Source organism: Pan troglodytes, chromosome 12, assembly GCF_028858775.2.
Source record: "Pan troglodytes isolate AG18354 chromosome 12, NHGRI_mPanTro3-v2.0_pri, whole genome shotgun sequence".
Lineage (NCBI taxonomy): Eukaryota > Metazoa > Chordata > Mammalia > Primates > Hominidae > Pan > Pan troglodytes.
This window is the reverse complement of record NC_072410.2, coordinates 12,721,918-12,738,962: the sequence shown is the minus strand read 5'-3', so window position 1 is coordinate 12,738,962 and position 17,045 is coordinate 12,721,918. Positions and strand designations below refer to the sequence as shown.

Sequence of the window (17,045 nt, the reverse complement as noted above, 5' to 3'; positions counted from 1 at the left end):
CAAAGGAACCCCCATCCCCAACCAAGAGAAGTGGTGAGTGACCATGCAACCCTGCCCAGAAAACCATGTTTCTCCCACGGATCTCTGCAACCCACAGATCAGGAGATCTCCTGAGTTCATGCCACCAGGGCCTTGGGTCCAATACACAGAACTGTGTGGTGTCTCGGCAGAGCAGCTGCTCAGGCACATACAGTGACCCAGGAATTTTATATACTCTGGCCCCAAGATCCCCAGCAAGGGGGGATATCCATCTGTATATATCCCTAGAAAGGGAGCTGAATCCAGGGAGCCAAGCAGCATTGTTCCGTGGGCCCCACTTCCATGGCCCCCACTTCCATGGCAACTCACAAGTTAAGACCCACTGGCTTGGAATTCCAGCCAGCCAACCAAAGCAGTCTGGAATCTTTCTGAGGCAGTTCCAAGTTACCGGGGCAGGGGTGGCTGCTATCTCTGGGGTTCAGTAGACTTAGCCATTCTAGCCTGCTGGCTTTGGAGAATACAAATGGTCCAGAAGAAAGAGTCCCCTCCTAATGCATCATATGTGCTCTACCAAAAAGCAGCCAGACTGCTTCTTTAAGTGGGTCTGTAATCCCATTCCACCTGACTGGGTGAGACCTCCCAAAAGGGGTTTCCAGCCACCTCCTACAAAGTGCATTTGGGCTGGCAACAAATCAGTACTCTCCTGGGACAGAGCTTCCAGAGGAAGAAGCTGGCTGCCATATTTGCTGTTTTGCAGCCTTCACTGGTGATACTTCCAGGTATGGGAAAAACTGAGGCAATTAGGGTCTGGGGTACAGCAAACCACAGCAACACTACAGTAGAGTGTCCTGACTGTTAAAAGAAAAACAAACAGAAAACAACAACAACAACATCAACAATAAAAACCCAACAAAAATCCTATTTAAAGGTCAGCAACCTCAAAGATCAAAGGCAAATAAGCCCACAAAGATGAGAAATAATTGACACAAAACGCTGAAAACTCAAAAAGCCAGAGTGCCTCTTCTGCTCCAAATGACCACAACACCACTCCAGCAAGGGCACAGAAGTGGGATGATGCTGAGATGGCTGAACTTACAGAAGGAGGCTTCAGAAAGTGGGTAATAAAAAACTTTGTTGAGTTAAAGGAGTATGTTGAAACCCACTGCAAAGAAGCTAAGAATCATGATAAACCAATACAGGAGCTGATAGCCAGAACAGCCAATTAGGAGAGGAACATAACTGACCTGATGGAGCTGAAAAACACAAGAACTTTATAATGCAATCACAAGTATCAATAGCAGAATAGACAAGGCAGAGGAAAGAATCTCAGAGCTTGAAGATTATGTTTCTGAATTAAGACAGGCAGACAAGAATAGGGAAAAAAGAATGAAAATGAATGAACAAAACCTTAGAGAAATATGGGATTATGTATAGAGACCAAACCTATGACTTATTGGGGTACCTAAAAAAGACAGGAAAAATGGAACCACATTGAAAAACATACTTTAGAATATCATACAGAAGAATTCCCCCAACCTAGCAAGACAAGCCAACATTCAAATTCAGGAAATCCAGAGAACCCCAGTAAGGTACTCCATGAGAAGATCAACCCCAACACACATAATCATGATTCTTCAAGGTCAAAATGAAAAAAAAAAAAGTTAAAGGCAGCCAGAGAGAAAGGCCAGCTCACCTACAAAAGGAAGCTCATCAGACTAACAGCATACCTCTCAGTGGAAACCCAAACCCTATAAGCCAGCAGAGACTGGGGACCAATATTCATCATTCTTAAAGAAAAGAAATTTCCAACCCAGAATTTCATATCCGGCCAAACTAAGCTTCATACGTGAAAGAGAAATAAGATCCTTTTCAGACCAAGCAAATGCTTAGGGAATTTGTCACCACCAGGCCTGCCCTGCAAGAGCTCCTGAAGGAAGGACTAAATATGGAAAGGAGAAATTGATACCACCCACTATAAAAACACACTGAAGTACACAGACCAGTGACACTATGAAGCAACCACATAAACAAATCTGCAAAATAACCAGCTAGAATAATGATGATAGGATCAAACTCACACAAAACAATACTAACCTTAAATGTAAGTGGGTTAAATGCCCCCATTAAAAAGACACAGAATGGCAAGCTGGATAAAGAGTCAAGATCCATCGGTATGCTGTCTTTAAGAGATCCACGTCATTTGCAAAGACCACATAGGTTCAAAATAAAGGGATGGAGGAAAATTTACCAAGCAAATGGAAAACAGAAAAAAGCAGGGGTTGCAATTCTAGCTTCTGACAAAACAGACTTTAAGCCAATAAAGATAAAAAAAAGACAAAGAAGGGCATTACACAATGGTAAAAGGTTCAATTCAACAAGAAGAGCTATCCTAAATACATATGCACCCAAAAAAAGAGCACCCATGTTGGGAAGAGACCCCCAAATCTGGCCATAAACTGGCCCCAAAACTGGCCATAAACAAAATCTCTGCAGCACTGTGACATGTTCATGATGGCCATGATGCCCATGGTGAAGGTTGTGGGTTTACCAGAATGAGGGCAAGGAACACCTGGCCCACCCAGGGCAGAAAACTGCTTAAAGGCGTTCCTGAACCACAAACAATAGCATGAGCGATCTGTGCCTTAAGGACATGTTCCTGTTGCAGATAACTAGCCAGAACCTCCCCTTTATTTTGGCCCATCCCTTTATTTCCCGTAAGGAATACTTTTAGTAAATCTATAATCTATAGAAACAATGCTTATCACTGGCTTGCTGTCAATAAATATGTGGGTAAATCTCTGTTCAACGCTCTCAGCTCTGAAAGCTGTGAGACCCCTGATTTCCCACTCCACACACTATATTTCTGTGTGTGTGTCTTTAATTCCTCTAGCGCCGCTGGGTTAGGGTCTCCATGACCAAGCTGGTCTCGGCAACCCAGATTCATACAGCAAGTTCTTATGATTTTCAAAGTGACTTGGACTCCCATACAATAATAGTGGGAGACTTTAATACCCCACTGACAATATTAGGCAGGTCATCCACACAGAAGATTGATAAAGATATTCAGGACCTGAACTCAGCTCTGGATCAAGTGAACCTAATAGATATCTACAGAACTCTCCACCCAAAAACAACAAAATATGCATTCTACTCATCACCACATGGCACTTACTCTAAAATTGATCAAGTAATCGGAAATAAAATATTCCTCAGCAAATGAAAAAGAACTGAAATTATAACAAACAGACCAAAATGCAATCAAATTAGAACTCAAGATTAAGAAATTCATGAATGGCACTAGCGGCAGACCCAACTGGTAGTTCCTTCCCCAGGAGAGATTCCTCTGCCGTGGAGTCTTACGATACAATCACCAACCAGCCTGTCATGATCGACAATGAATCTGGTGTGATTAAAGCTGGTTTTGCTGGTGATCAGATCCACAAATACTGCTTTCCAAAGTATGTGGGCCTACCCATGCATATTCGTATCATGGCAGGAGCCCTTGAAGGTGACATCTTCATTGGCTTCAAAGCCAAGGAGCACCAAGGGCTGCTCTCGATCTGCTATCTCACGGAGCATGGCATTGTCAAGGACTGGAATGACATGGAACACATCTGGCAATATGTCTATTCTAAGGACCAGCTGCAGACTTTCTCAGAGGAGCATCTCGTGCTCCTCACTGAGGCACCTTTAAACCCACAAAGACACCAGGAATGAGCTGCCAACGTTTTCTTCAAGAGCTTCAATGTGCCTGCTATTTTCATCTCCATGTAAGCTGTGCTCAGCCTTTATGCCACAGGCAGGACCACGGGGGTGGTGCTGGATTCTGGGGATGGCATCACCCATGCTGTGCCCATCTATCAGGGCTTTGCCATGCCCCACTCCATCATGCGAATTGACATCGCAAGCCGGAACATCTCTCGCTTCCTGCACCTCTACCTGCATAAGGAGGGCTATGATTTCCACTCATCGTTTGAGATTTCCACTCATCCTTTGAGTTTGAGATTGTCAAGGCCATAAAAGAAAGACCCTCCCACCTATCCATAAACCCCCAGAAGGAAGAGACACTAGAGACAGAGAAGGCTCAGTACTACCTGCCTGATGGCAGCACCATTGAGATTGGTCCTTCCCAATTCCGGGCCCCTGAGCTGCTCTTCAGGCCAGACTTGATCAGGGAGGAGAGTGAAGGCATCCACAAGGTCCTGGTGTTCGCCATCCAGAAGTCAGACATGGACCTGCAGTTCACGCTTTTCTCCAACATCGTCCTCTTGGGAGGCTCTACCTTGTTCAAAGGTTTTGGTGACAGGCTACTGAGTGAAGTGAAGATCAGGATATTTGCACCTCAGGAGAGACTGTATTCCACGTGGATTGGGGGCTCTATCCTTGCCTCCATGGACACCTTTAAGAAGACGTGGGTCTCCAAGAAGGAATATGAGGAAGACGGTGCCTGATCTATCCACAGGAAAACCTTCTAATGTTGGGATATCATCTTCACCTCTCTCTGAAGTTAACTCCACTTTAAAACTCGCTTTCTTGAGTCAGAGTGTTTGTGAGGAATTGCCTGTGTGTGTGAGTGCATGTGTGTATACAAGTGTGTGAGCACATGCAAGTGCCATGTGGCCCAGGGACCCCAGGCCCAGAAAGGATGAGGAACTACCCACGATGGTGACGGCCTGAGGCCTGGGGGTGACCATTAACTGGCTCCTGACAGGGAAGAACACTGGCAGAGGCCGCACTCCCTCCTCAGGTGGGCCTCTGACTGGCTGCAGGGAACTCCGTTTACTACCACGGGGAGACAGAGGGAGATAAACCACCCCCTGGGAGACCTTGCTGCTGCCCATCCTAGGCTGGACTGGCCCCACCCTCACTCCCACCCACCAGGGTGCCCTGAGGCCCCAGGCAGCTGCTGCCTCCCCTTGCTGGTCACTCCGCTATCAATGCCCCCTGACTGGGCACTGAGGACTGGGGCTGGGGTTGAGCTCTGTCTGGTTTTGTTGCCATTTTGGTTTGGGAGGCTAGAAAAGCATCCCAAGAGCTAATACAGAGACTGGAAAGTCAGGAGAGAGCAGGAAGCCCTCATGTTCACCAGGGAACAGGACCACACCAGCCACTGGAGGAGGGCAGGAGTAGTACTCCCCCTGAATGGCTGCAGAGATAATGTTCCCAGCCCATTCCCCTTCCAGGGGCCTTGGGAGAGTTTAAGGTGCCTGCTGATTCCAGGTCCTTGCTTTCCATCCGTTCTTGTTGCAATGCCATCTTCAAACAGTTTTATTTATTTAAGTGTTTGTTCAGTAAGGGGATGGAGAGAGGGAGCTCACTGCCTCCTGCCCTGCCACACTAATGTTTATAGCACCTAAGCTTAGCCTAGCCTCCAGGGCCCCGCCTCTCCCTGCTGATGGTAAGCGGACAGTGTCCACAGGTTGCAGGACCATTTGAAATTGGAAGCTATACTCAAAGACACTCCCACCAGCCTCTTTCTCCCTCTTTCTCTTGCTCACTGCCATAGAATCAACAGGCTGGTTGCTGGTTAGATTTTCTGAAACAGGAGGTAGAATTTTTCTTTGGCAGAGGCCCCTAAACAAGAAAGGGGTGTTGGAGAGCCAGTGTCCTTAGGACTGGAGAAAGCTGCAATTAACCATGTTGCCTTTTGCCACTATAGCTGACCAGGCAACTAAGCTGTAGAGGTGGGATGGCCCCCTCTTGGCTGATCTTGGGCCACTCTTGACCTTGGACCTGCTTGGTTAAGGAGGGAGAGGGCCAGACCAGAGTGCCAGGAGCTAATGGAACCAGGCCTGACTCCTAGGAGTAGTCCAAAGGCCTTTAGCCCAGGTAGTGCAAAGCTGGGGCCAGCCTGTCTTCACCGGCACCCTCACCTGTGACACCATGACCCACCCCAATCCCAGACTCCATGCAGTAGTCTCCCCCATGCTGTCCTATGACCAAAGGCCCCTGCCAGGTATGGGCCAAAGCAGCAGGTGTGTGTGAAAGCGATGTAGCACCCCACAGACTGCAGTGCACTTAACAACTCACCTCCCTTCTCTTAGCCCAAGCCTGTCCCTCGCACAGCCTTGCACAAACCACACTGCCTGATGGGGCTCAGTGTACTGAAATAAAGTCATTCTGATAAACACATTTAAAAAGAAAGAAAGAAAGAAAGAAAGAAAGAAATTCAGTCAAAATCACACAACTACAAGGAAAATAACCACCTGTCCCTGAATGACTGAGGTAAATAATGAAATTAAAGCAGAAATCAAGAAGTTCTTTGAAACTAATGAGAACAAAGAGACAACGTATCAGAATCTCTGAAATGCAGCTAAAGCAGTGTTAAGAGGAAAATTTATATCACTAAATGCCCACATCAAAAAGCTAGAAAGATCTCAAGTTAACCTAACATCTCAACTAAAAGAACTAGAGAACCAAGAGCAAACAAACCCTAAAGCTAGCAGAAGACAAGAAATAACCAAGATCAGAGCTGAACTGAAGGAGATAGAGACATGAAAAACCCTACAAAGAACAAATTCAGGAGCTGGTTTTTTGAAAAAAATTAATAAAATAGATACACCACTAGCTAGACTAATAAAGAAAAGAGAGAAGAATCAAATAAACACAATCAGAAATTGTAAGGGGGATATCACCACTGACCCCACAGAAATACAAACAATCAGCAGAGAATACTATAAACACCTCTATGCACATGAACTAGAAAATCTAGAAGAAATGGATGAGTTCTTGGACACATACACCCTCCCAAGACTGAACCAGGAAGAAATTGAATCCCTGAACAGATCAATAATGAGTTCTAAAATGGAGGCAGTTTTACCAAATAGCTTACCAACCAAAACACTCCCAGGACCAGATGAATTCACAGCTGAATTGTACCAAAGGTAAAAAGAAGAGTGGGAACCATTTCTACTGAAATTATTCCAAACAACTGAAAAGGAGGGACTCCTCCCTAACTGATTGTATCCAGCATCCTCCCGATACCAAAACCTGGCAGAGATACAGCAAAAACAGAAAACTTAAAGCCAATATCCTTCATGAACATCGATACAAAAATCCGCAACAAAATACTGGCAAACCGAATCCAGCAGCACATCAAAAAGCTTATCTACCATGATCAAGTTGGCTTCATCCCCAGGATGAAAGTTTGGTTCAACATATACAAATCAATAAATGTGATTCATCACATAAACAGAACTTAAGACAAAAAAAAATGACTATCTCAATAAATGCAGAAAAGGCTTTCAATAAAATTCAACATCTTTTCATGTTAAGAACTTTCAATAAACTAGATATTGAAGGAATATACCTCAAAATAATCAGAGCCATATATGACAAACCGACAGCCAATATCATACTGAATGGGCAAATGCTTGAAGCATTCCCTTTGAAAACAGGCACAAGACAAGGATGCCCTCCCTCATTGCTCCTATTCAATGCAGTGTTGGAAGTTCTGGCCTAGGAAGTCAGGCAAGAGAAAGAAATAAGGAGTATTCAAATAGGAAGAGAGGAACTCAAATTATCCCTGTTTGCAGATGACATGATCCTATATCTAGAAAACCCATTGTCTTGGCCCAGAAACTTCTTAAGCTGATAAGCAACCTCAGCAAAGTCTCAGGATACAAAATCAATGTGCAAAAATTGCTAGCATTCCTATATACCAACAACAGGCAGGCAGAGAGCTAAATCCTGAACTCACATTCACAACTGCTACAAAAAGAATAAAATACCTAGGAATACAGCTAACAAAGAAAGTGAGAGGGACCTTCTCAAGGATAACTACAAACACCGCTCCAGAAATCAGAGATGACACAAAAAAATGGAGAAACATTCCATGCTTGTGGACAGGAAGAATCATATCGTGAAAATGGACATACTGCCCCAAATAATGTATAGATTCAATGCTATTCCCATTAAACTTCCATTGACATTCTTCACAGAATTAGAAAAAACTATTTTAAAATTTATATGGAACAAAAGAAGAGCCCAAATAGCCAATACAACCCTAAGCAAAAAGAACAAAGCTGGAGGCATCACACCACCTAACTTCAAACTATATTACAAGGCTACAGTAACTAAAACAGCATGGTACTGGTACAAGAACAGACACATAGGCCAATGGAACAGAATAGAGAACTCAGAAATAAGACTTGCACACCTACAACCATCTGATCTTTGACAAACCTGACAAAAACAAGCAATGGGGAAAGGGCCCCCTATTTAATAAATGATGCTGGAAGAGCTGGCTAGCTATACGCAGAAAATTGAAACTAGAACCCCTTCCATACATCATATACAAAAATTAATTCAAGATGGATTAAAGACTTAAATGTAAAACCCAAAACTATAAAAACTCTAGAAGAAAATCCAAGCAATAGCATTCAGGACATAGGCACAGGCAAATATTTCATGACAACAAAAAGCCAAAAGCAATTGCAACAAAAGCAAAACTTGACAAATAGGATCTCATCAAACTAAAGAACTTTTGCACAGCAAAAGAAACTATTGTGTCCAGAATTGGTGGGTTCTTGGTCTCACTGACTTCAAGAATGAAGCCGTGGACCCTCGCAGTGAGTGTTATAGTTCTTAAAGGCGGCGTGTCCAGAGTTTTTTCCTTCTGACGTTCAGATGTGTTTGGAGTTTCTTCCTTCTGGTGGGTTCGTGGTCTCGCTGGCTCAGGAGTGAAGCTGCAGACCTTCACGGTGAGTGTTACAGCTCTTAAGGCGGCACGTCTGGAGTTGTTCGTTCCTCCCAGTGGGCTCATGGTCTCGCTGACTTCAGGAGTGAAGCTGCAGACCTTCGCGGTGAGTGTTACAGCTCATAAAGGCAGTGTGGACCCAAAGAGTGAGCAGTAGCAAGATTTATTGCAAACAGCCTAAGAACAAAGCTTCCACAGTGTGGAAGGGGACCCAAGCGGGTTGCCATTGCTGGCTCCGGCAGCCTGCTTTTATTCTCTTATCTGGCCCCACCTACATCCTGCTGATTGGTCCATTTTACAGAGAGCCGAGTGGTCTGTTCTGACAGGTTGCTGACTGGTGCGTTTACAATCCCTGAGCTAGACACAAAGGTTCTCCAGGTCCCCACTAGATTAGCTAGATACAGAGTGTCCACACAAAGGTTCTCCAAGTCCCCACCAGAGTAGCTAGATATAGAGTGTCGATGGGTGCATTCACAAACCCTGAGCTAGACACAGGGTGCTGATTGGTGTGTTTACAAACCTTGAGCTAGATACGGAGTGCCGATTGGTGTGTTTACAATCCCTGAGCTAGACATAAAGGTTCTCCAAGGCTCCACCAGAGTAGCTAGATACAGAGTGTCAATTGGTGCATTCACAAACACTGAGCTAGACACAGGGGGCTGATTGGTGTGTTTACAAACCTTGAGCTAGATACAGAGTGCTGATTGGTGTATGTACAATCCCTTAGCTAGACATAAAGGTTCTCCACATCCCCACCAGACTCAGGAGCCCAGCTGGCTTCACCCAGCGGATCCCGCACGAGGGCTGCAGGTGGAGCTGCCTGCCAGTCCCGCACCGTGCGCCCGCACTCCTCAGCCCTTGGGTGGTCGATGGGACTGGGCACTGTGGAGCAGGGGGCGGCACTTGTCAGGGAGGCTCGGGCCACACAGGAGCCCACAGAGGGCGGGGAGGCTCAGGCATGGCGGGCTGAAGGTCCCGAGCCCTGCCCCACGGGAAGGCAGCTAAGGCCGGGTGAGAAATTGAGCACAGCAGCTGCTGGCCCAGGTGCTAAGCCCCTCACTGCCCAGGGCCGGTGGGGCTGGCCGGCTGGCCGCTCCAAGTGCAGAGTCCATGGAGCCCACGCCCACCTGGAACTCACGCTGGCCCACAAGCACCATGTGCAGGCCCGGTTCCCACCCGCGCCTCTCCCTCCACACCTCCTCGCAAGCTGAGGGAGCTGGCTCCGGCCTTGGCCAGCCCAGAAAGGGGCTCCCACAGGGCAGCGGCAGGCTGAAGGGCTCCTCAAGTACTGCCAAAGTGGGAGCCCAGGCAGAGGAGGCGCCAAGAGTGAGCGAGGGCTGTGAGGACTGCCAGCATGCTGTCACCTCTCACTATCATCAGAATGAACAGACAACCTACAGAATGGGGGAAAATGTTTACAATCTATCCATCTGATGAATGTCTAATATCCAGAGTCTAAAAATAAGCAAATTTATAAGAAAAAAACAACCCCATTAAAAAGTGAGCAAAGGACATGAAGTGACACTTCTCAAAAGACACACATTCAGCCAAGAAACATGAAAAAAAGTTCAACATCACTGATCATTAGAGAAATGCAAATCAAAATCACAGTGAAGTACCATCTCATGCCAGTCAGAATGGTGATTATTAAAAAGTCAAAAAAACAGATGTTGGCAAAATTGCAGAGAAAAAGGAACACTTGGGGCGGTTCCAAGATGGCCGAATACGAACAACTCCAGTCTACAGCTCCCAGGGTGAGCGACGCAGAAGATGAATGATTTCTGCATTTCCAACTGAGGTGCTGGGTTCATCTCACTAGGGACTGTCAGACAGTGGGTGCAGGAAAGTGGGTGCAGCACACCGAGCATGAGCTGAAGCAGGGCGAGGCATTGCCTCACCCAGGAAGCACAAGGGACAAGGGAATTCCCTTTCCTAGCCAAGGAAAGGGATGACAGACAGCACCTGGAAAATCGGGTCACCCCCACCCTAATACTGCGCTTTTCCCACAGTCTTAGCAAACGGCACACCAGGAGATTATATCGCGCACATGGCTCAGAGGGTCCTACGCCCAGAGAGCCTCGCTAATTGCTAGCACAGCAGTCTGAGATCAAACTGCAAGGCAGCAGCGAGGCTGGGGGAGGGGCGCCAGCCATTGCCGAGGCTTGAGTAGGTAAACAAAGCAGCCTGGAAGCTCAAACTGGGTGGAGCCTACCGCAGCTCAAGGAGGCCTGCCTGCCTCTTTAGATTCCACCTCTGGGGACAGGGCATAGCCAAACAAAAGGCAGCAGAAACCTCTGCAGACTTAAATGTCCCTGTCTGACAGCTTGGAAGACAGTAGTGGTTCTCCCAGCATGCAGCTTGACATCTGAGAACGGACAGACTGCCTCCTCAAGTGGGTCCCTGACCCCCGAGTAGCCTAACTGGGAGGCACCCCCCAGTAGGGGCAGACTGAAACCTCATACAGCCGGGTACTCCTCTGAGACAAAACTTCCGGAGGAATGATCAGGCAGCAACATTTGCTGTTCACCAATATTCGCTGTTCTGCAGCCTCTGCTGCTGATACCCAGGCAAACAGCGTCTGGAGTGGACCTCCGGCAAACTCCAACAGACCTGCAGCTGAGGGTCCTGACTGTTAGAAGGAAAACTAACAAACAGAAAGGACATCCACACCAAAACCCCATCTGTACATCACCATCATCAAAGACCAAAGGTAGATAAAACCACAAAGATGGGGAAAAAACAGAGCAGAAAAACTGAAATTCTAAAAATCAGAGCGCCTCTCCTCCTTCAAAGGATTGCAGCTCCTCACCAGCAACAGAACAAAGCTGGACGGAGAATGACTTTCATGAGTTGAGAGAAGAAGGCTTCAGACGATCAAACTTCTCCGAGCTAAAGGAGGAAGTTCGAACCCGTGGAAAACAAGTTAAAAACCTTGAAAAAAGATTAGACGAATGGCTAACTAGAATAACCAATGCAGAGAAGTCCTTAAAGGACCTGATGGAGCTGAAAACCATGGCACAAGAACTACGTGACGAATGCACAAGCTTCAGTAGCTGATTCGATCAACTGGAAGAAAGGGTATCAGTGATGGAAGATCAAATGAATGAAATAAAGCAAGTAGAGAAGTTTAGAGAAAAAAGAATAAAAAGAAACAAACAAAGCCTCCAAGAAATATGGGACTATGTGAAAAGACCAAATCTACATCTGACTGGTGTACCTGAAAGTGACGGGGAGAATTGAACCAAGTTGGAAAACACTCTGCAAGATATTATCCAGGAGAACTTCCCCAATCTAGCAAGGCAGGCCAACATTCAAATTCAGGAAATACAGAAAACGCCACAAAGATACTCCTCGAGAAGAGCAACTCCAAGACACATAATTGTCAGATTCACGAAAGTTGAAATGAAGGAAAAAATGTTAAGGGCAGCCAGAGAGAAAGCTCAGGTTACCCACAAAGGGAAGCCCATCAGACTAACAGCTGACCTCTCAGCAGAAACTCTACAAGCCAGAAGAGAATGGCGGCCAATATTCAACATTCTTAAAGAAAAGAATTTTCAACCCCAAATTTCATATCCAGCCAAAATAAGCTTCATACGTGAAGGAGAAATAAAATCCTTTACAGACAAGCAGATGCTGAGAGATTTTGTCACCACCAGGCCTGCCCTAAAAGAGCTCCTGAAGGAAGCACTAAACATGGAAAGGAACAACTGGTACCAGCCACTGCAAAAACATGCCAGATTGTAAAGACCATCGAGGCTAGGAAGAAACTGCATCAACTAATGAGCAAAATAACCAGCTAACATCATAATGACAGGATCAAATTCACACATGACAATATTAACCTTAAATGTAAATGGGCTAAATGCTCCAATTAAAAGACACAGATTGGAAAATTGGATAAAGAGTCAAGGCCCATCAGTGTGTTGTATTCAGGAAACCCATCTCATGTACAGAGACACACATAGGCTCAAAATAAAGGGATGGAGGAAGATCTACCAAGCAAATGGAAAACAAAAAAAAGGCAGGGGTTGCAATCCTAGTCTCTGATAAAACAGACTTTAAACCAACAAAGATCAAAAGAGACAAAGAAGGCCATTACATAATGGTAAAGGGATCAATTCAACAAGAAGAGGTAACTATCCTAAATATATATGCACCCAATACAGGAGAACCCAGATTCATAAAGCAAGTCCTTAGAGACCTAGAAAGAGACTTAGACTCCCACACAATAATAATGGGAGACTTTAACACCCCACTGTCAACATTAGACAGATCGACGGGACAGAAAGTTAATGAGGATATCCAGGAATTGAACTCAGCTCTGCACCAAGCGGACCTAATAGACATCTACAGAACTCTCCAACCCAAATCAACAGAATATACATTCTTCTCAGCACCACACCACACCTATTCCAAAATTGACCACATAGTTGGAAGTAAAGCACTCCTCAGCAAATGTAAAAGAACAGAAATTATAACAAACTGTCTCTCAGACCACAGTGCAATCAAACTAGAACTCAGGATTAAGAAACTCACTCAAAACCACTAAACCACATGGAAACTGAACAACCTGCTCCGGAATGACTACTGAATACGTAACGAAATGAAGGCAGAAATAAAGATGTTCTTTGAAACCAACGAGAACAAAGACACAACATACCAGAATCACTGGGACACATTTAAAGCTGTGTGTAGAAGGAAATTTATAGCACTAAATGCCCACAAGAGAAAGCAGGAAAGAAATAAAATTGACACCCTAATATCACAATTAAAAGAACTGGAGAACCAAGAGGAAACACATTCAAAAGCTAGCAGAAGGCAAGAAATAACTAAGATCAGAGCAGAACTGAAGGAGATAGAGACAAAAAAACCCTTCAAAAAATTAGTGAATCCAGGAGCTGGTTTTTTGAAAAGATCAACAAAATTGATAAACCACTAGCAAGACTAATAAAGAAGAAAAGAGAGAAAAATCAAATAGACGCAATAAAAAATGATAAAGGGGATATCACCACCGATCCCACAGAAATACAAACTACCATCAGAGAATACTATAAACACCTCTATGCAAATAAACTAGAAAATCTAGAAGAAATGGATAAATTCCTCGACAAATACACCCTCCCAAGACTAAACCAGGAAGAAGCTGAATCTCTGAATAGACCAATAACAGGCTCTGAAATTGAGGCAATAATTAATAGCTTACCAACCAAAAAAAGTCCAGGACCAGATGGATTCACAGCCAAATTCTACCAGAGGTACAAGGAGGAGCTGGTACCATTCCTTCTGAAACTATTCCAATCAATAGAAAAAGAGGGAATCCTCCCTAACTCATTTTATGAGGCCAGCATCATCCTGATACCAAAGCCTGGCAGAGACACAACAAAAAAAGAGAATTTTAGACCAGTATCCCTGATGAACCTCGATGCAAAAATCCTCAATAAAATACTGGCAAACCGAATCCAGCAGCACATCAAAAAGCCTATCCACCATGATCAAGTGGGCTTCATCCCTGGGATGCAAGGCTGGTTCAACATACGCAAGTCAATAAACATAATCCAGCATATAAACAGAACCAACGACAAAAACCACATGATTATCTCAATAGATGCAGAAAAGGCCTTTGACAAAATTTAACAACCCTTCATGCTAAAAACTCTCAAGAAATTAGGTATTGATGGGACGTATCTCAAAATAATAACAGCTATCTAAGACAAACCCACAGCCAATATCATACTGAATGGGCAAAAACTGGAAGCATTCCCTTTGAAAACTGGCACAAGACAGGGATGCCCTCTCTCACCACTCCTATTCAACATAGTGTTGGAAGTTCTGGCCAGGGCAATCAGGCAGGAGAAGGAAATAAAGGGTATTCAATTAGGAAAACAGGAAGTCAAATTGTCCCTGTTTGCAGATGACATGATTGTATATCTAGAAAACCCCATTGTCTCAGCCTATAATCTCCTTAAGCTGATAGGCAACTTCAGCAAAGTCTCAGGATACAAAGTCAATGTGCAAAAATCACAAGCATTCTTATATACCAATAACAGACAGAGAGCCAAATCATGAGTGAACTCCCATTCACAATTGCTTCAAAGAGAATAAAATACCTAGGAATCCAACTTACAAGGGATATGAAGGTCCTCTTCAAGGAGAACTACAAACCACTGCTCAATGAAATAAAAGAGGATACAAACAAATGGAAGAACATTCCATGCTCATGGGTAGGAAGTATCAATATCGTGAAAATGACCATACTGCCCAAGGTAATTTATAGATTCAATGCCATCCCCATCAAGCTACCAATGACTTTCTTTACAGAATTGGAAAAAACTACTTTAAGTTCATATGGAACCAAAAAAGAGCCCACATTACCAAGTCAATCCTAAGCCAAAAGAACAAAGCTGGAGGCATCACGCTACCTAACTTCAAACTGTACTACAAGGCTACAGTAACCAAAACAGCATGGTACTGGTACCAAAACAGAGATATAGACCTATGGAATAGAACAGAGGCCTCAGAAATAATGCCATATATCTGCAACTATCTGATCTTTGACAAACCTGACAAAAACAAGAAATGGGGAAAGGATTCCCTATTTAATAAATGGTGCTGGGAAAACCGGCTAGCCATATGTAGAAAGTTGAAACTGGATGCCTTCCTTACACCTTATACAAAAATTAATTCAAGATGGATTAAAGACTTAAATGTTAGACCTAAAACCATAAAAACCCTAGAAGAAAACCTAGGCATTACCATTCAGGACATAGGCATGGGCAAGGACTTCATGTCTAAAACACCAAAAGCAATGGCAACAAAAGCCAAAATTGACAAATGGGATCTAATTAAACTAAAGAGCTTCTGCACAGCAAAAGAAACTACCATCAGAGTGAACAGGCAACCTACAGAATGGGAGAAAATTGTTGCAATCTACTCATCTGACAAAGGGCTAATATACAGAATCTACAATGAACTCAAACAAATTTACAAGAAAAAAACAAACAACCCCATCAAAAAGTGGGCGAAGGATATGAACAGACACTTCTCAAAAGAAGACATTTATGCAGCCAAAAAAACACATGAAAAAATGCTCATCATCACTGGCCATCAGGGAAATGCAAATCAAAACCACAATGAGATACCATCTCACACCAGTTAGAATGGCGATCATTAAAAAGTCAGGAAACAACAAGTGCTGGAGAGGATGTGGAGAAATAGGAAACTTTTACACTGTTGGTGGGACTGTAAACTAGTTCAACCATTGTGGAAGTCAGTGTGGCGATTCCTCAGGAATCTAGAACTAGAAATACCATTTGACCCAACCGTCCCATTACTGGGTATATACCCAAAGGATTATAAATCATGCTGCTATAAAGACCCATGCACACATATGTTTATTGTGGCACTATTCACAATAGCAAAGACTTGGAACCAACCCAAATGTCCAACAATGATAGACTGGATTAAGAAAATGTGGCACATATACACCATGGAATACTATGCAGCCATAAAAAATGATGAGTTCATGTCCTTTGAAGGGACATGGATGAAGCTGGAAACCATCATTCTGAGCAAATTATCACAAGGACAGAAAACCAAACACTGCATGTTCTCACTCATAGAATACTGTGCAGCCATAAAAAGGAACAAAATCATGTCCTTTGGAGGGACATGGTTACAGTTGGAAGTCATTATCCTCAGCAAACTAATGCAGGAACAGAAAACCAAACTCCGCATGTTCTCACTTATAAGTGGGAGCTGAATGATGAGAACACATGGACACAAGGAGGGTAACAACATACACTGGGGCCTGTAGGAAGGAGGTATTAGAGGAGGGAGAGCATCAGGAAGAATAATTAATGGATGCAGGGCTTAATACCTAGGTGATGGGATGATCTGTCCAGTAAACCAGTATGGCACATGTTTACCTATGTAACAAACCTGCACAATGCCATACATGTATCCCTGAACTTAAAGAAAAAAATAAAAAACAGTAATAAATAAAAAAACGTTTTAAAGGGAACAAAAGTCCTTTGTCAAAAGGGTAGCAAAAGAGAAGGGGAAACATCAAACTGGGGCTGACCCTACTAGCAACCTCCCCAAAAGCCCCTTTCCCACCCTTCCTCTTTGCTGGCTGTCAGCTTCCCACTGGCACCTATGTTCTCAGCCTCCACTGCAGGCAGGGTGAGCAGGGGGCCCAGGGCTGCCAGTGTGACATAAAACACGTATATTGGGATTGCCTCCCATTTTATCCTCCCTTACCAGGCATGAAAAGAATCTCTCCTACATCTGCTCTTTGATACTGAGGGTATGGACTTTGTAACCATGAGGAGAGACTGAGGGTATGGACTTTGTAACCATGAGGAGAGAC

General features: G+C 44.3%; 1 protein-coding gene across 11 annotated transcripts in view; it reads right to left on the bottom strand.

The window, feature by feature from the left end:
- The window catches only part of NPHP1 (nephrocystin 1), an 81,280-nt gene that overhangs the window by 56,821 nt on the left and 7,414 nt on the right, over nt 1–17,045 (bottom strand). For 2 of the 11 annotated variants that reach the window (XM_009443080.5, XM_009443082.5), the window contains exon 1: nt 4,074–4,298. The exons of 6 other annotated variants lie outside the window; for them this stretch is intronic. In XM_009443080.5, the coding sequence (XP_009441355.2) occupies nt 4,074–4,240 (167 nt within the window). In that variant the 5' untranslated portion in view covers nt 4,241–4,298. Of the gene's footprint in view, nt 1–1,706; nt 1,848–4,073; nt 4,302–17,045 lie in introns of those variants that run through there. 3 more of the 11 variants (XM_054678156.2, XM_009443085.5, XM_054678153.2) reach the window with 3 other exon arrangements.